The sequence below is a fragment of the Mytilus trossulus genome, chromosome 8 (assembly GCF_036588685.1).
Source record: "Mytilus trossulus isolate FHL-02 chromosome 8, PNRI_Mtr1.1.1.hap1, whole genome shotgun sequence".
NCBI classification, from domain to species: domain Eukaryota; kingdom Metazoa; phylum Mollusca; class Bivalvia; order Mytilida; family Mytilidae; genus Mytilus; species Mytilus trossulus.
In genome coordinates, this window is record NC_086380.1 from 59411223 (window position 1) to 59432364 (window position 21142).

General features: G+C 32.7%; 1 protein-coding gene across 1 annotated transcript; it reads right to left on the reverse strand.

Moving 5' to 3' along the window:
- Nucleotides 1-6767: 6767 nt before the first annotated feature.
- Nucleotides 6768-19882, reverse strand: LOC134682011 (MAM domain-containing glycosylphosphatidylinositol anchor protein 2-like). The gene is made up of 7 exons (XM_063541618.1): nucleotides 19780-19882; nucleotides 16888-17072; nucleotides 14857-14938; nucleotides 11803-11888; nucleotides 10324-10453; nucleotides 8540-8724; nucleotides 6768-7068 (listed from the first exon to the last, which is right to left on the reverse strand). The coding sequence occupies exons 1-7, from the start codon at nucleotides 19820-19822 to the stop codon at nucleotides 6979-6981; spliced, it is 801 nt and encodes a 266-aa protein (XP_063397688.1). The 5' UTR covers nucleotides 19823-19882; the 3' UTR covers nucleotides 6768-6978.
- Nucleotides 19883-21142: the final 1260 nt, after the last annotated feature.

The window sequence follows — 21142 nt, forward strand, 5'->3', positions numbered from 1 at the left end:
AAACATTGCCTACTGGTCAATTTTAAAGTTTAATTCACAAAAAACGGATCGTTGTATCACGAATTCCTTTATGAAAGGAGAAAATATTCATTAATATAAACCCCAAAAATTGGATTTGTTTGTAATGTAAATAAATCTTTTTTTAAACAAAAATTCTTCGATGTTACATTAAATATTATAGTCTTAAATTTATTTTATTTGTTTAAACCTATACTTTATTTTTTTTAATCGCTTTATTTTAAAAATTTCTAATTAAAAATTATTTAGACGTTATAGCTAAATGAGGGGACCATTGAAAGGGACGTTTTTGAACTTTTTTGAACAGTTTTAATTTCGTTTAACACCTTGTATTTTATCAATAAGATAATGAAGTTGAAATCTATAAAAAAAAATAGCGGTACCCCTGGGATTAACACAAACTCCTTAAAAAGAGGGTTTTTGAAAACTAGCTGATGGACTAATTCCTATTTTAATAATAATTCACAGACAATTTTGTCTTTTACATAAACAAGGATAAAATAGTATCTTAATTGAAACTGTGAACTGTGTACATAATGCCATTGGTGGAATATTATTTTATCCAATTGCGGTGGTGGAACTATTTTTATTGTTTTACTCCATATACGGAGGTGTGCCTATATTGGCAGATGTTCATTCGATACAGATACAGATAAAGAATGCCAAGCATTTGAATGCTTTACTGTTAAGGAACCGAAAAAAAAATGCACTGCTTTCAAATGCTTGATATGATTAATTCATTTAATCCTATAAACTAAAGATTCAAATGCTAAATGTATAAATGCCGTCTTGATGGCAACTACGTATACTGAGACTATTCATGGCTAAAATAGCACGAGAGTTAAAATTATCGAAATGAAGTGTAGCTTCGTCCCCTTAGAATTAGAAAAATTAATAAAATAATAATTAAAAAAAATTAATATAACTTCCAAAACACTAATGTCATGAATGCACTAAAAAACCTTAACCTTTTTTTTGCATTTGCACAGAAATCTTTCTAAAAAATTGAGCATGGAAATGGTGAATATGTCATAGACAACAACCCGACTAAAGATCAGACAACAGTTGTAGGCCACCAATAAGTCTTCAACGAATATGAGAAGAACATTACCTGTATCATGACAACAACTGGTTTTATTATAAATGTGTTTATTTCCGATGCAAAGACCCTATTAGTGAATCAATATTAATACCGTTAATATGCAATTAATAATAACTTGACAACAATATCATAACTACATCCTTTCGAAATTTGTCTGTTTAAAGGTTTAATTATCTTTTGAGGTGAATGAACAGTATCAATAACTGTTAAGTGTCTTTAAATGTCAGCTGTATTTGTACGAGGCTAAGAAACAGGTGTAATGCAAGCTTTAGCGAGCTATCACTCCTGTTTCGAGCCGAGTAAAAATACAGCTGATATTTAAAGACACTAAACAGTTATTTACTTTATCCTTCAATTAATTCTGTATTTCGTTTGTGCTTTGAAAGACAAATAAACTCCCATATTTTGCATTTATTTTCTATTTGAAATCTCCTGAGGGCCGCGTAGTAATATAAAATCGCACAACCAGTTAAAGGCGGGTTCGCAAAAAAATCTCGAATGGTCACCAATAATACATCGCTCAAGGTGAATATTCATCTATATCATCATAAAAACTTATTTCAAAAGTAAAAACAACTAACATTATCCAATTTAAAATAGAAGTGCAAGGAGTTGTCCTACGCTTCAGAATTCAGAACTTGACATTAACTTTTAACATGCATGCTGAAATTGACATGGTTGATTTTTGAAATTGATTATTGTCTTCGTAGAACATTCTGCTGTTCATGTTTGCCTGTTACATGAAAATTAGTTTAATTTTTAATTTCTCTAAAGAAAATGTTTGAAAACAAATAGAATGTATAAAAATAATCGTTTATTCGCAAAAGGTCAAATAATACGTCATTGGAATGCGACTGCAATACACATTTTGATGTCAAGTCCGGCAGTGGACGGAGCTTCATTTTGATATCTGTATAGTATAAAGATACAGCATAGAGATATATGTAGGGCTGTATCTGTATAGTGAGAATTCAATTGCAGGATAAATATATTTTTGTGCCGCTTTATAAAGAATATTACCATAAACTATTGGATGTGAAATACCTGAATTTATATTTACGAATAATATCCTTGTACCGATGAGGATAGTAAACAAAGTTACCAGGATTATAATTTGATACGCCAGACACGCGTTTCGTCTACATAAGTAGATATAGGAAGATGTGGTGTGAGTGCCAATAAGACTTATCAGTGACACTCAGATCAAAATAGTTATATAGCCAAACAAATACAAAGTTCTAGAGGATTGAGGACCCAAAATTCTAAAAATGTTGTGCCAAATACGGTTAAGGTAATCTATTCCTGCAATAAGAAAATCCTCAGTTTTTCAAAAAATTCAAAGTTTCGAAATCAGGAACTTTATAAAAATGACCATGTAATTGATATTCATGCCAACACCAAAGTGCTGACTATTGGGCTGGTGATGCTCTCGGGGACGAAACGAAACGTCCACCATCAGCGGCATCAATCCAGTGGTGAAAATAGTTATCAAAGGTACTTGGATTATAATTTAATACGCTAGACGCTCGTTTCGTATACATAAGACTCATCTTAATTAGTTAATGTTTTCACCAGTTTGTGATATCGAAAACAGTTTGTGATATCGAAAAGCCTGGTGTATTAATTTTTCCTACTCCTCCGTTTTAGTCTCATACATCGAATGTGACATAAGGCGGTCAGATCAGTACCAGAATCTATGACAAACGAGACGATTTTAATTTTGTAATTTGACCCACCTGCATATTGGATATACCTTTCCCAACTCATTCGGTATTCAAGAGTTTGCGGCTGCTACACAGACTTTATAAACGTCACCAGTGTATTAGCAGAAAATTATGAACCAGGGATATGTAAAATAACTCTTGGCGTTAATCTCAAAAAAGTTCAACATAGGATATCAAGACCTTGTTAATAAATATTCCGTATAAACTTCACGGTCTTCAATTAGATTACTGGCGTTGTTTATCATCTGAATTACGTGTTATGGGGTTTCTTTGTATTTGTCTTTTTTTCAATTATTTAGTTAACACCTTTATTTTTAGTCCATATTTGGCAATATGAATTTGGCGTGGCAAGGTACTTATCCCGGTGTCCAGCCAATATGTTTGCTGTGATAATGATTTGTATTCTTGTTTTTCATTGTTGCTTATGTGCTTTGTCCATATACTGTTTTGTTTTTCATTCTTGACATATTTGTTTGTTATAATAGTGATTAAGAATATTATACAATGTTGACTGCTGTAACACTATTTTTGTTTTTTTTTCCTGTTATGTTTTTTTTGGTTCACACATTGTTGTCAATATAATGAATTGTTTGCGACTGTCATACAACTGAGAAGTTTAGCTAGCTATAAAACAAGCTTTAATCCAACATTTTTTACATAATAAATTACCTATATCAAGTCAGGAATATGACATATGATATCCATTCGATTGGTTTGTTTGAGTATTTTAATTTGTCATTTGAATTTGTCATTTGAGTAGATACTTTCCGTTTGAAATGTCCAGTACCAAGTCAGGAATATGGCCATTGTTGTATTATAGTTCGTTTTTGTGTGTGTTACATTTTAACTTTGTGTTTCCGTAGTGTCGTTTGTTTTCTCTTATTTTTGATTGTGAATTCACATTACTATATACGACGTGTGTCGGTACTTATCTATCCCAAATTCATGTATTTGGTTTTGATGTTATATTTGTTATTCTCATAGGTTTTTGTCCGATGCTTAGTCTGTTTCTGTGTGTGTTATATTTTAATGCTGTGTCGTTGTTCTCCTCTTATATTTAATGCGAAAAGTGTATTATAAATCACGTTATTACCGAGGTACTGCTTATAAAGCCGACGATATCTTCGGAAAATAATAGTAAACCAGCAACGGTACCAACCCTAGTGCCGCTAAAATGAGAATAACAACTTATTTCATGGTTGGCCTCACTTAGTACCTATGACCACAGCTCCAAGTCACATCTTGTCTCAACCATTGTTTTTTTTTAAAGAATACCATTATAAATGTAAGATCACCTTTTCATAATATTTGGATAAAGAATAAAATAATTTTCATAACCGCAAAAAAAAAAAACCAGCGGATAAAGAATCAAAACATTTTTTCTAGATAACAGAAAGGAAACCCCATTTCGTATTGAAGAGAAATGGAAAATAAAACTGGGGATGCATATCTTGGCTAAAGAATGGAGTGTCTCATTTAGCCATCTTTTACTTATAACCGAAGATTCCACTCTACTGGCATTTTAATACAGATTACTCCATTTCGTTGAACAAATACTTAACTTGTAGATGTGTATACGTAGTGAAACAGAATAGTGCACCTTCTGTACAGACATAAAACAAATATATATTCACCCCTTTTTTCAATGTAGATATATACAAACATTCTAGATCTAACTGATTAATTTTTCAAAGTTGGAAGAGGTATATAAAATAAGTTGTCACCAACCTTATCAAGTATAATCTTTGGTGTAAAATATTATTGACTTAAAGATAATTTTTTTTACATGTATTCTCATATTGAGGTGACATGTTTACTGACGAAGAGTTAAATTTACAGTCCGATATGTTGTGAAGCAATTGAATGGCTTATATATCACTATTTTGACATGGTATCTATGAGTTTGTACTCGACAAATGAAGCAATAAGAATAAAAAAGAAATGGTCAAAATGGCATCAGTAGTATAAAGTTAAATCAAACAAATACTGAACTCAGAGGAAAATCAAATCGGAAAGTCCCTAATTACATGGCAAAATCAAATGACAAAACTCATCAAAAACGAATGGACAACAACTGTCATATTTCTGACTTGGTACAGTCGTTTTCAGATGTTGAAAATTGTGGATTAAACCTGGTTTTATAGCGCTTAACCTCTCACTGTGTACGACAGTCTCATTAAATTCCGTATACCGCTGTTCGAAAATATTGATAATATTATTGGGAAATAGAGCTCAATGAAAATGCACCTGTAACGTATTAATTACTTTTTATTTTATAATTGATTCATTTGTAGATGAGACTTGAGAATGATAGACAATAATAGAAAAATATATTACAAAGGACAACAACCACTAAATAAATACCATGCGTTCGAAGCACTTTTCTGGATTAATCTTCGTCGGATGTTTAAACAGTTGAACAGCTAAATGACCAAGACAGTCTTAAAATAATAACCTGTCATTTGTGTTGAATGCTTTACTGTTGAGTTGCATTATGTTTAGTTAAGTGTATGTAGAGATTTTACGTCTTGAAAAAATCCACTAAGTACTTTCTTTCAATGAAGTTTACATATGAAAATAAGAAATAAGAGAAGTGCATAACTAGATGTCACGAAGTGTGCAAGCTGGGCTTTATAGTAAGACTATCACGATATTCCCAATTGTCAGTGGTAAACGTTATTGGTGGTCCCCCAAATCTTGTGTTATAACTATGGATAAATGCGTAAAATTGTTATATTCATTGTTATAGGTGTTAATCAGTCTTCTTAGGTGTTTGATTATTTATCAGTTTGTTGAAAATAGCGTTAGACCATTTAGTGCTGTTGTTTCTTCGCTCAAAGGCAAATGCAAACTATTTAGTCATATAAAATCTGCCATGTCGAACTAAAACTGTATCGTCTTTTTAATTAAATGATATAGTTGTTTTTGTCAAAATATAGTCATAATTCTTTTTTAAAAAGTTCGTTGTGTTGACGAATTATGTGTCGGTTATTTACGGCATTAAGAAAGTTATTAATAATACAATCCTTGAAAGAGCCTATAACAATTATACTGAAAACGAGGTTCTGAATTTACAGTCCCGGCTTTGAACTGACTAAGATATCAGTCACGCAGGATCAGAGATATTAGAGATTGAATAAAAGGCATACACTTATTATCGGTAGACTTCCCGTGTAATTTGAAAAATAAATTTTAAAGTTTACAAACCGTTGCATATATACTTAAATTAATTATTATAGAAAGTTGATCCTATTGTTATTCCTAATCAGTGTTACTTATACTGCATGTATAAACAAAATTGTCCCGACCTAAATTTTACTTGCCAGCATATTAATGACAATTTCCTCTGATACCAAACGATTACTGAAGAAGTGTTTGTTTTATTCCGTTTGAACATTTATCTTCATTTAAAATTAGAGTTTTTAAATTGATAAATAATGCAAACAACTTTGATTTTTTTGATATTTAAACCATCATAATGACATCTAAATAAGCTTTATTAACACATGGATGGTCAAAGATAATTTTCAACTGTGTGCTTATTAGTAATAGGGCGTTTTGAATATATTCTCTCTACCCGGAATGCATCACTTAACATTTTGCCATTGATTGTTGATGCTATTAATAGCAATCTCGTTCAAATCCCGTTTCAACCACAGGTAAAAGTTGGGAGAAAACGTGATAGCTTTACTATATAGCGGGTTACACACTTGTCTAGTAATGGACTTCTGGAAATAACAATTACGCGACTAAATTACCCACATAAGATACCAGATTTTGACAGTTAACGTCTTCATGGATGTTTAACGTCGATGAGCACATTGTGGTATGGTACAATAAGATTATTTTACACAAAGAACACATTTGTTGAATGCAAATTGTTTTTTTTATTAGTTTTTAATACATTTAATATGATATTCGTCTCTAAAAAAAATAGATGCACGAAGAAAAATGTCATCAAATACTAAAAACGCTGTTTGTTGTGCCTAATGGTTTTTAGTATACATAATCCGATATAAAAAAAATAATTAAAAGAAGAATTTCGGGCAATATAAACTGGACTATCAGGTACATTTCTAGAACAGATAAAAAAGGGATAACGTCAGTTCACACAATATGGATAAGTGTTACAAGCTAATTACAAGAACCGGTACACAATGATATATCATCAATTGCAATATCACCGTTATCACCACCTTTTCCTTTCGAAGCCTCGATATCAATCTAAAAAAAAAGATCAATATAGAAAATACTGTTGCGAGAATTTTGTTCAGGTTTACAAGTATTTAATAAAATTGCCAATCACACTTATGTTCTTTTCAATAAGTTGAAATACAATTTTTGTTATCTTTTTTTTTGTTTCGCACAAATTAGTCATTCACGTGTTTTGAATGTTTCAGTTAGTAGTTAAATGCAATTGATATCTTACATTCTGATTAGTTTTAAATGTATTTGCGTACTTTATTTGGAAAATGATAGCATTATGACAAATTCACTATCTAACCTTGTTTTAATTGACAAATTTAAAATTGAAGAGTCCAATTGTATGTATCATGCGCTAAAATCGTTTAGTTATTTTTGTTCCAATACATGGCTGAGGGAGGGTAGGAGGGGTCCTGATCTCGAAATCTCGGACTTAAAAACACAAAATCCCGACATCCCTGTCTAAAATCAAAAAATCCCAAGGTCCCGAAATACGAAAAAAGAATTCTCGAATCCCGAAAGGATCAATCCCGAAATCCCGAGCATTAAAAACACCCGATCCCGGAGTCCCGATAAAGGTCTTATCCCCCGTCATGGCTACATCAAGAGAGTAACCATATTGTATCAAGTAAAGAATATAATAGTTACTCTCAAGTTCGTTTGATGAGTTACTGTTTGAGCTTTTGAAAAGGGAGTTTTCGTTTGAATTTTTCCATTGAGTTTTGTATTTTTGTTATTTTATCTCTTAATGTCTTGATATGCATACAATTAATTTCGTTGCATGCGTCAATGATAAATCATGTTACACAAAATGCCGTCTTTCATACATTCACCCTATTTTAAAGGACAAACGTGTCATCAACGAACGTATATAGACAGTTTATATTCATTAGTGTCACTATTAAACTTTAAAGGACCATAATTCTCCTGAACAACTGAAGTAAAAATCGTCAACCCCGTTAATGAACTGCACTTTTTTGCCATCTAAAACATAACCAATCCACAAAGCGTTGGTGTGATAACTCTGAATTCATTTCATGAAGATTGAAATGTTCTAATCAATTAAAAACCATATAATACTAATTCTGACAAACAAAAGTGGAAATAATCAACATAGAACTTGACATCCATCGTAGTACTTGAAACAACATATAGCAGCGCATTTAAAAGCAATGTGTGAACGGTTAGAAAGTTATAACATGAAAAAACTTGCAGCTGCTTATCCGTCTGTTCAGCAAATGTATTTCCTACTTAAAACCCGAATCTTCGGTCAGGAGGGATTTCTATGTCAGAAGCCCTAGATATAAATTTCAAGCCCAAACGGATTTTAAAATAATGCAATCGACGAGTTTTATGTTTGAGCTCAGTGCATATTATAATAAGTTCACGTAATCTCAGTGAAACTTTACAAACAAACAAATGAATGTGTATTTATAGTTTACTCTGGTGGGAAAATGTGAAGGAAAAACTGATATTTTGATTATATACTTACAACAATGCCCTTTCCTGTATTACCAGTAATATCCACACTAGCTTGCATCCATTGATTTCCTTGATTTCCGGACCTAGTCCAAGGCTTGGACCACCAGCCCGCGCCTTGATATTGTGTGTACACTGCTAGATACCCGATATGTTGACCATACATGTGATAACAAAATCTGAGGCAATACGAAGAGGCTGAAATAATCACAATAATTATTCGACAAGTGAGATATGTAAATTATGGTTATTGGAACACAAACTGTAATACTTATATATGTACTTGATTATCAAAACAATTGAAATATGAAGTTTATACAAATGAACAGGGAAATTATAGAAACTTTGTGAGCAACTCACATTACAAACTGATTTTTATAAGAATACACCACGGACACTAATTTCATTAACGATATAGCTTTTACTTACTAATAAAAATTTTAGCACTAATACAGGTTTTTTTATCGTCCTTGAACTCGTTAAGATTTTGACAGAAAATCAATAATCGGCTGATTGCATTCATAGCTATCGACATCAAAGGACTAATTAATAAAGGTGTTGATTGTATGATATGACAAAATGATATAGTTAAATGGCGACTGTCATATGTCACAAAAAGGTTTCTTAACCACTTTGCGACGCACGTGTTTGAAGCAAAACTTTTACGCTTCCTCTCCTTCTTTTGTATGATAGTCCAGAAAGAAAATTGTTGTTATGACGAAAAATGTTTAAAAGCAAGAAAGGTCTCTGATTTAAAACTATATCATTTAACTTTCATATAGATTATTGTTTTGAGTGGGTACTTCAAAGTCGTTTCAGTGATACACGTGTTTCAAGCATATACTTTTACTTATTTCCGATGCCGATGGTCTAGAAAAGAAAACTGTCGTTATGAAGAAATCTATTCAAAAGATTGGCACGAGAGTAACCATTCAATTTAATGACTACACCTTACACGAGGTATCAATTTCAAGTGATAAGATTCTTCGTTTTGTTGTAAAAAACACTTCTTATTTAGTGTGTGTGAGGGGGGGGGGGGTCTGAATTTTTTTTTAAAGAAAAATAAATTTGTATTACTTGGCGAAAAAAATAATAAAGTGGCGAAAAATATATTGTTTTGACGAAAGAATTGGCGAAAAAAATAATTGACCCAGGGGAAACCCTGGTTATATGTAGCATTGGTAGGGGAGAAACTATTGTGAATGCTTAAATTTGTAAAAGTAAACCATTATAGGTCAAAGAACGGTCTTTTACACAGAGCCTTGGTTCACACCGAACAGCAAGCTATAAAGGGGCCCAACATGACGAGTGTAAACTGAAAGAACATATAGCAGATGATAACCATGCTGTTACAATTGACAAGCAACAGGAGGGTCAAAGGGGGAAAACCGAAAAAATCCAACTGCATCGAAAATAAAGAGATATAGTATCTGCTGATTTTAGATCGAAGACCGTATATAAATAATATTGAGAATGGAAATCGGGAATATGTCAACGTGACAACAACCCGACCACAGAGCAGATAACGGACGTAGACAATCAATGGGTCTTCGACACAGTAAAAATCCTATCGCTCCGACACTGACCATTATCTTGCATTGTACAAAAGCATAAACCTGAGGCACGAGGATGCACTCTACTGTCTTCACACAGCAATAAAGACAACACGAAAGATTGTTACAAGAAAACAAAAGTGCAGTTGAATACTGAACTAATAAAAGAAATACTAATGAAAGACCTGTTAAACAATTAAAGGTAAAATCATAACATATATAAATAAATGTCTTCAATACTTACAGAACAGTTTAGTATTCTTTGAGCTCAAAAATGCGTAAGAGTCCTGTCCTTTACCATTTACCTCAATATAGGCATATTGGTTACCACTGTATGCAGCCGAAGGACCAGTGTTTGGGGTAGGTGTTGATCCCTGTATTGCAATGACATTTATAATATGAAAAATAAAATTGTGTTTGTTTGTTGTCATGTTATTTGCAGTTCCCTCTTTGGTGTGTCGTTCACACGATTATTTGTTCAACACAAAAATACATTTCAGCGACTGATACTTCGTTCGACATACGAAATCATTTCATTGATTGCTATAACACAATACTTGTTTTCACAAGAACATATTTCAGTAATTATTATACCACAATAATTTTATTTTGGAAGTTACGCGTCCTCTGATTAGCTGATGTTGTTATGTCTATCAGCCCATAGACATAATTTTGTCATGTAACGGTGACGTCGTCAACATTTTTTCATGATTTACGCCGGTTAAAATGGAATTTTGAATTCAATTATAAGAAAATTAACGAACAAAATATGGTGCACACTGTCGATTAACCCGCTACGCTCATTATTAAGTGTGCACCACACTTTTGATGCTATTTCTTCATAGACAGAAAAATATAACAGTCATTCTTTTAGTACATACGTTGTTTGAAACAAGGAAATATTTCAGTGATTGCTATAATTTAATACTTTGTTCGACACAAGGAAATATTTCAGTGATTGCTATAACACAATACTTAGTTCGACACAAGGAAATATTTCAGTGATTATTATACCACAGCACTTTGTTCATCACAAGACAATATTTCAGTGATTGCTATAACACAATACTTAGTTCGACACAAGAAAATATTACAGTGATTGCTATAACACAAAACTTTGTTCGACACAAAAAAGTGTTTCAGTGATTACTTTCTATATTATCTGATTTCGATACCAACTTGTTAGCACTTTTCGAAATTAGTCTCATATTGAGAATGTAGTTGTGTTTTCAATGTATGCCATTAGCTGTACAAGACAATAAGTTGTCTTATAATGGAATATTAAGCGTAAGCTGGCAATGAGATTGAGACCAAGAGTACGTGAAAAAGAAAAAAAAAGGATGACTAATTCTTCAAATATAAATTTTAACTTGCTGAAAAATATTTGAACATTTTTTCTTTAACATTATAATCAATAAATATCATCTTGGGTCAGGAATAACTATTATTACTCTAATATCAACTCAAATCGACACGTTTAGCAATTGTAGTTCATATGGATAATTCTATTTGTTTGTTTTTTTTCGTTTGATTGTTACCTCATCAAAACGATAAACACCGTATATTTCCGACTATTCGTATTAACCGTATTCTGAGTTTTTTTTTATCAGCAAACTAAATAAACTGAAACTCTTTCGACCACAAATCTAATCAAAATAGCAGAACTATGTGATATTAATGTATGTGAATATTCATTATTAATTTGCTCCTAAATAAAACTTACTGATTTAAATAAAGTCCAGTCGAAGTCGTCGCCATTAGTGTTTTCGAATGCACATGTTTGTCCTTGTTCAAATCCACATTCAATAACTAAAGAGAAAAAAGGCAGACCTGATGTTTATATTTTGTTTTCATGCAACCCTCCCCTGTATTCGATGAAGCAACTGTTTGACACCGAATAGTTAGCTCAATAAACAAATTATATCTTGACCCGCGCCTTCATCATTTCTTTCATTTCAATAAGTAAAAAATTGAGTTCAGATTAAATTACTTTGAAAGTTGACGAGAACTGCTCGTTGCTACATTTAAAAAAAGTTTAAACTGACCAGAATCTTCTTACAACGATTCACGTCTTTTAATTGATAACATCCAATACTCCGAAAAGGATAAAAAATATGCTGCATACACTATATGTGTACAATAATATCGAATGTCTCATGAAACGATTAAGAAGGAGAAGATACAAATGGCATAAGATGTTAAAAAAGAATATTACAGTACATCTACGTTTCCCCTTGATTTTACTTCTTTATACCTTTGTCACATGTAGGAACAGTTTTCGTTGTAGTTGGAAAAGTTGTTGTAGTCGGAGTGGTTGTTGTGAACAGAATAGTTGTTGTGGTAAGAGAAGTTGTTGAAATCGGAGTTGTTGTTGTGGTTGGAGTTGTTGTTGTGGTCAGAGTGGTTGTTGTGGTCGGAGTAGTTGTTGTTGTCGGAGTAGTTGTTGTGGTCGGAGTAGTTGTTGTGGTCGGAGTAGTTGTTGTAGTTGGAGTAGTTGTTGTGGTCGAAGTAGTTGTTGTGGTCGGAGTAGTTGTGATCCGAGTAGTTGTTGTGGTCGGAGTAGTTGTTGAAGTCGGAGTTGTTGTTGTAGTCGGAGTGGTCGTTGTGGTCGGAGTGGTTGTTGTGGTCGGAGTAGTTGTTGTGGTCGGAGTGGTTGTTGTGGTCGGAGTAGTTGTTGTGGTCGGAGTAGTTGTTGTGGTCGGAGTAGTTGTTGTGGTTGGAGTGGTTGTTGTGGTCGGAGTAGTTGTTGTGGTCGGAGTAGTTGTTGTGGTCGGAGTAGTTGTTGTGGTCGGAGTAGTTGTTGTAGTCGGAGTAGTTGTTGTGGTTGGAGTGGTTGTTGTAGTCGGAGTGGTTGTTGTGGTCGGAGTAGTTGTTGTGGTTGGAGTGGTTGTTGTGGTCGGAGTAGTTGTTGTGGTCGGAGTAGTTGTTGTGGTCGGAGTAGTTGTTGTGGTTGGAGTGGTTGTTGTGGTCGGAGTAGTTGTTGTCGTCGGAGTAGTTGTTGTGGTCGGAGTAGTTGTTGTGGTCGGAGAGGTTGTTGTGGTCGGAGTAGTTGTTGTGGTCGGAGTAGTTGTTGTAGTCGGAGTAGTTGTTGTGGTTGGAGTGGTTGTTGTGGTTGGAGTGGTTGTTGTGGTCGGATTAGTTGTTGTGGTCGGATTAGTTGTTGTGGTCGGAGTAGTTGTTGTGGTCGTAGTAGTTGTTGTGGTCGGAGTAGTTGTTGTGGTCGGAGTGGTTATTGTAGTTGGAGTAGTTGTTGTGGTCGGAGTAGTTGTTGTGGTCGGGGTAGTTGTTGTTGTCGAAGTAGTTGTTGTTGTGGTTTGACTGGCTGTAAAATTCATAACATTAAAGTGAGATAATTTTTTATCCTAAGAGAATCGGATTAAAAAATTAAAAGAAAAGCACAAATAAGCAAAAGGAATTCCGTTTAAAAAGTTTCTTTGTATCTATTTTAGGAAAATTGCACTTACAGACTTTAACTTCAGTGAGAAGTCGACTCACATTTTCGGTCATACTTATTTATTGACAGATTTTGTCCTGCTGGTCTTTTCTTCTATTTAAAATATATCACTAATGAAAATTGCTCTTTGAATTATTTGTGGATCTTGTCTTGCTCTTTTTGATGTTCAAATTTACTGCCTTTCTGTTATTATATTTGAGATAGAAAAAAAAAATCAAAACAAAATCGGATTCGTTCTTGTTTATTCCTACAAGTAGCCGTCTGACAGTATTGTACATTTCTTCATTTTGAACAGGTTTTCTCTTTCTGTAGCGGTTTTCACGTTTTGAAAGACGAAAGCGGCATTTTACCCCTATTTTAAGCCATGTTTGTCATACTTGTTTGCAAGGTGATCATCAGAGTCATTTGTTTTCAAATCTAAATACTCAATGATAGTTGTGGCAAAGTTTGGTTTAATTTTGTCTAGCAGTTGTAGAAGAGATGATCTTTTAAAAAACCAGCGACAATTAGGGAAAGGTGACGACGAAAGCTCACGCTCGCATTCGATTCAGACGAGCCAAAAGTGTAAGAAAATGCAGGTAAACATTGATTTTCTTTAAAAAAGAACTACACATATAAACATGACCTAGCATTCTGAAGGTATATCGCATGCCACTTTGTCAACAAACACCGATGATTGGATGAGTTGACACATTACATTGAGACAATGCCTTCTATTGTACATAAGGGATAGACTGATATTTGATATTTGAATGTCCAAGGGAAATAATAAAAATGTTGTCAATACAGTTGAGACATCCCACAAAAGTGTGGGTAACAGATAGAAGCTCCAAATTTATAGATTGAAACGTTTTAAAGAACGTTTTTAAAAATTTCAAAGACATTATATATAATGTAAAAGGACCACAAAGTCTGCAGAACTAGATCAACTAGAAAGGAACTTACTAACTAATTAAAGGTACATTTGATAATTATCCAATTGTATATCGCAGCTTTTCGTAGCAAATCTGGAAGCATATATATTTCAAACCATTAATCTAATTCAAACACATACGAGTAAATTAACATGATAATGACGTTCCAGGCATACAACCGATTTTTCCAGCCTTTGTTTTGTCATTTCCAATCCTCGACTATTTATTTACCTCTTAATACAATAAACCTGAAATATAACAAATGTAATACAATATAGATTCGATTATTGTGCATTCCCTCTAGATATGTTTGATGTATGCCACTTTACTCTTGATTGAGATACGTCAGTTGAACTTTAAAAGGGATATGTAGTTGGATACTTTTTTCTTATAACGCAGTCGTACTAACCACAGGTACCAGGAACCAAGAATATACCATCTAGAGCCATTTCTTTCATCCAACCAGGCCCAGTGGTTCCTTTAATTGTAATCTGTAAGGAATAATAATTCTGTCAAATGCTTTTACTATCGAATTTCAAGCACAAGAAAGAATAGCAAAACCGCTAAATGCATTAAGAAATAAAAGAATTCAAGGAGCTTGAACCGATCACTCAGCAAGCAATATGCAACATTAAAATTTGAAACAGCATTTTCATATTGTGATCGCTAAATGAGATTGTTACAAGGTCTAGTACGATCAGAACTCATTTATAAAATTGTGAAATACACAGTTTTTGGGATTCAATAGAAATTTGGAGGACATAGGATATGTTCATACAGATATTTTTTTTTCTGTCTTAAGTCCAACTGTTTCTTTTTAAATAATTAACTCTTTCGAAATTGGTTACACTAGTCTTTTAATGGAGATAACTAAGATCGAAAGGGTTAATTAATGACCGGGTTCCTTTAACTTATTATGGTAAATCTTGTCATGCTTATCGGATGCCAAAAAATGTATTATTGCTGCCACGTATGCAGGAAAAATTATACGTCCACTAGATCGATGCAAATTCTCTGCAAATGCATAAAAATTGTTAAACTAAACTTAACGAAATTAAGCACACACTCTTTCATAATTGAAATGCCCCCCCTCCCCCCAAAATCAACAAATAAAAAAAAAGACAAGGATGTGTTCGTAGTACACGAATGCCCCATCCATACTATAATTTTGTATGTTAAGTAGACCGTGAAATTGGGGGAAAACTCTAATTTGGCATCCAAATGAGGAAATAAACTCATTATAGATACATGGACTAAATTTTGTATAGGCTAAAGAAAGTACGAAGTTGAAAAGCATTGAGGACTAAAATTCCAAAAGGTTTTGCCAAATTCAGCAAAGGTAATCGATGCCTGAGGTAAAAAAGCCTTAGTATTTCAAAAATTAAATATTTTGTAAACAGTTAATTTATAAATGTAACCATATCAATGATAATTCATTGCAGCACAAACAGTGCTGACTACTGGGCTGGTGATACCCTCGGGGAAATTAATCTTCTTCAGCAGTGGAAATCATATCATAGGGACCATGTGTACTACGTCTCAGGTTGATTAGACTTCAACTTTAACAAAAATTTCCTCGACCAAAAACTATAACCTGAAGTGGGACAGGAACGAAAGGACGCACAGACCAGAAAACATAGGGCATTAAAAAAGACAAAATAAAAAAACACAAAATATTTCGATTAATATGACGAAAATACATAACGTGTTCATTAAATATTCATTATTCAGTGTAACAGTCTTGTAAGGTTTAAGCATTCCTACACAAATCTCTGGTGACCATCCAGTTAAGATTTGTGTTGGTTTTAGATTTTTTTTATAGAGTTTCAAAATTGGCTATCAACAATATTTCATAGATTAAAGATAAACTTGCCCCGCAACAAAAGTTAAGCACTTTTTCGACTGCATTGTAGTATATTTACAGCTTTTCTATAAAATTATACAAATTAAACCTCTGTTTAACTTGCTTGCTTTGTTTGTTTTGGTATTTGTAAACAACAGGTATATAATCTGTTCCAGTCTATCAATTGTAAAACAATAACAAACATCCAATCAAACACAGCCGATCAAAATTTTGTTTTGCATGTTTTTTATAGAAAAACTGTATTTGTTATGCTGTTTACCATTGCAAACGTACGTCTTGATGCGAATGTATAAGGTCAATGGCCTTTGTTTAATCTCGGCCTCATTTTCTCTCTTTTAATCGTTTTAAATTATCATCCCAGGGTTGTCTATATCATATCACCCAGTGTAACTTTAAATTGTTCATTATAAGAGGCCGTACGACGACAATTGGTAATGTTCTACTTTCCTTGTCCGTTGATGTTTGCTGAATACTTATCTCATAGGCAGTTATATACCACATATCTTTTTTATACTATTTAAAAGCCATATGAGTAACACATCTTTATAGTTAAAAGGGAAATTACATTTTACGTACCTTCAAATTGTCAACAGCTGGTATGTCTATTTTTTCTTGTAACCATAGTTTGCTCTGACTACGCGACCGGCTAAACAATAACGTTACAATACCAGTACTGTCAGTCATTGTAATCTGTAGTGTCCCCATCTCATATGAAGGATAACTGTACATATGATACCAGAAAGACAAACATCGGGCGACCTCTATCGTGCAAAAAAGTCAAAAAGTTCATTGAGAGTAATATTGATGCAAATCAATAAAAAATAAATTCATTCCAATCTGATGAATTCCTAAGATTATTATAACTATCAATACATAAACTCACATTTATTTGTTAAAATAAATCTTATTAGGCAAACAATGGCAATCGTATAAAAAGTCATCAATACTTATCTTAATAAATAGACATAGAAAACAGGATTGAAATTTTATACGTCAAACGCGCAATTCGTCCTTAAAAGCCTCATCATTGAAACTATTTTCAAAGAAATATATAAAGATAAACGCCAAATAAGTACAAAGTTGAAGAACATTTAGGATACAAGTAACAATATGTATTCTCTTTTGATTACATAACCACCATTTACAAAATACAATATTTAAATTCCTTGTCAGTTTTTGAATTGCAACGAGAACTACCCGAATCTCCGAAGTCTATTCAATCTTACTTTTTACGCAAGTTTAAATATTTGAATTGAGGATAATTTCATTACAATTTAAAGGTGCTCTATCGAAAAGAAAAAAAACCCACTTAATCTTAATTTAAGACAGATAACACCGTCTATAAAAAGATCACCAGAAAATATCTGCTCTGATTTTTGATAATACATGATTTGTTATAACACTTTTTAACATTGTCCGTTAATAAATTTTGAAATTGCAAAGGAACTAAAGTTGTCAACGCCTTTGTTAATTTTAGATTTATTTGGCTCTTTTTATGTCCTTTTGGTTATCTAGCCCTGCTCTCGAGCTGTTTCGTCTCTTATATTACTTGATTTATTTCACTTGACCGGGCGGGGTTTAACCGGTTCACTTATTAAAGACCAGTCCATCTATAGACATGAGGTTTTGGATACAATCATCAATGAATTAGTATTTATCCCAGATTATACACTCAGTTCTTTTGTTAATCCATTTGGTGACGCTGATAGGTGATTATAAATCAATAATAATTAAAACGACTATCAACCTTATTGCACACATCATCAAATAGACTGTCCCTGGGTTAGGTTCCATTAATATATCCCCCAGAACTAGGGATTAAAGAAACAACAGACACGGCTTCCTCCGCCTCATTTTTAGACTTATATCTCGAATTTGACTTACACGGTAATCTCGGTACCAGAATCTATGACAAACGAGACGATTTTAATTTTAAAATAATAAATTTCCTCCACCTTAGTAGCAATATACCAACTTCACCTACATATGGGATATATATTTCCCAGCTTATTCGATATTCAAGAGCTTGCAGCTCCTACTCCGACTTTGTAAAACGTCATCAGTGTCTGAGTAGAAAGTTGATGAACCAGGGTTATGTCAAAGAACGTCTCGTCCTTTTTCTCAAAAAGTTCATCGGAAGGTACCAAGACCTTGTTGATAAATATTCCGTATCAACTTCTCAAATAATACACGATGGTCTTGATGTATAGATTCTGCGTACTGATGTTGTTTATCATCTTAACATCGTGTTTTATAGTTCTTTAATTTGTCTTTGTTCTATTATTAATATTACTTTTACTGTTGAATGGTTTTATGTGATATTCGTTTGACGTGGCTCGGTACTTATACATCTCGTCAATGTGTTTGTATTGGCTTTCATTTTTTGGTGGTTTGTTTTGTATATTCGACTTTTTGTATTTCTTTTGTTCTTACAACGTGACTCTGTACTTTAAAAGATCCCGTCAGTATGATATTGTTCTATTATATGTCATTATGATATATTTCTATTATGAATTACTATATACGTTGAACCACAAACATCAAAATTATTCAATCGCCTAGTGGAATTAACTATTTGTGGAGTCTTATAAATTCTATATATAACTTTTGGACTAGTTAAAATCTCGGTCTATTTCTGAAATTTATTCTTACATACTTTTGATTTTTTAAACCCTGTATGCTAACATTGCCTATGTACATTTAAAAATGGTTTGTATGCACGTACTAGATGATGAGTTTCATTTCTTTTTTAAATGTAAAATAAATGAACAATTAAGAAATGAATGTTTAAAAAGTGTAAAACAATCCTCGTCACTGCTTACATTGCCTATGTAAATTTTAAAATCGTTTTTATGCACATTGAACGACAAATTTATGTGACGTATAAAATTTTCTTACGTCAGACACTCAAATCAATGAATGTGTTCGTAGATAGTAGATGTTTTTGTTCCTTTTAAAATTGTTATACGATGATGACTGATGTACCCATATTTCGACTATTTTATTTATTGTGTCTGTTTATTTAACGCATCAATGTAAATATAATGGAATTTGATGAGACTGTCACTAAAGTGAGAGGGTTAGCGCTATAAAACCAGGTTAAATCACCATTTTCTACATTTGAAAATGCCTGTACCAAGTCAGGTATATGACAGTTCTTGTCCATTCGTTTTAATACGTTTTGTTATTTGATTTTGCCATGTGATTATGGACTTTCCGAATTGATTTTCCTTTAAGTTCAGTATTTTTGTGATTTTACTTTTTCCCTATGTAAATTAAAACATAAGCACCGCTCGATCAGTTAAAATAACATAAAATTAATGACATTTATTATATTATGTTTCAATTAGTCAATATCATCTATTTAAATTTTCTACGTTTACCTAGACTTATGTTTTTACAAGAATTTTACCTGTCAACTAACAATTGAGCAAAATGAAAAAAAATAAAAGTATTTAGAGCTCTCACTTGGAAAAGATATATTAGTTGACATAACTGCATCCTCAGCCATTGGCTTGTCATATTTATGCACTGTATATAAATATACGAATCCTTCTTTTGCGCCACCAGGATAACCAGTACTAACTGGACCCTGAAGAAAAGTGGAATGTTTTTAGACTAGGGAAAAAAATAAAATTATTTTCAGCGTAGTGAACTCGAACTAAATTAAATTACTCAAAATGTCTGTTTTATAAAGGCAGATATCCATTAGTAAAACTTGCGTACGGGGTTCTTTAATTGTGCATACATAGCAACAAAGATTATTTTCAAAAACAAATATAATATTTACAGAGTGAGCAAATAGAAAATTGTCAATGTCGACCTTTGATATGACCTCAGTTGGAAATCAATTGTTCAAGGAATATTAATATTAAGTGTGTGTAATGTTTCATAAAAAAGCAAACATAGGCAGCAATAAGGTAATGATGTGCAAAAACTCGTCCTTATATAGGTTACACGATGCTATACATTCTTTTCAATGATATAAAATTTGCCAAAATATAGGCACAATAGCATAGACAGAACATTGATTCCATGCGCGTCTATTTTAATCGGGATCTATATCTCATATCGGAAAACATGTTCAACTCTTTTTCGGAGTTCATGTCGATTGTAAGATAGCTACCATCCAACAATTCGCAGTAATTGATGATATCTATCTTGCCTGGTTCATCATTTACTCTGAAACTCTTGTAAACTTTTTAAGAATGTTCAAAGTTTAAAGTTGAAGGTGAATCAAATTTGTTGAACGTGTTTACGGCAGCTAATACCCTTTTAAAAATGGTTTACAGCATTTTAATAAAAATATGAATGTAATTCGTAGATAATTTAAATAATCCAACCACATGCGTCTTAGTTAACATCTAAATAGTGTTTATGTTCAGGTTTAAATTATATGGATGCAAAAATATGGTAAACACCCAGGTCAAGTTAATGGTCATCTTTTTTTTTAACTGATATGTGCAAGTCTTATATATTGATTTTCAATTTACTACTTATGTCTGGTCTCAATAAGGAAAGATGGGTCTGGTCTTAACCTCTCAACAGTTTAACAGTATTCAGTCTGGGTCTCTAATTAGTTAGGTACCAGGATTATAATGTTATACACAAGACGTTTTGTCTACATGAGACTCATCAGGGACGCTCATATCAAGAGAGTTATAAAGCTTAACAAGTACTAAGTTGAAGAGCAATACTCATCAGGGACGCTCATATCAAAATAGTTATAAAGCCAAACAAGTACAAAGCTGAAGAGCACTACTCATCAAGAACGTTCATATACAAATAGGTATAAAGCCAAACAAGTACAAAGCTGAAGAGCACTACTCAT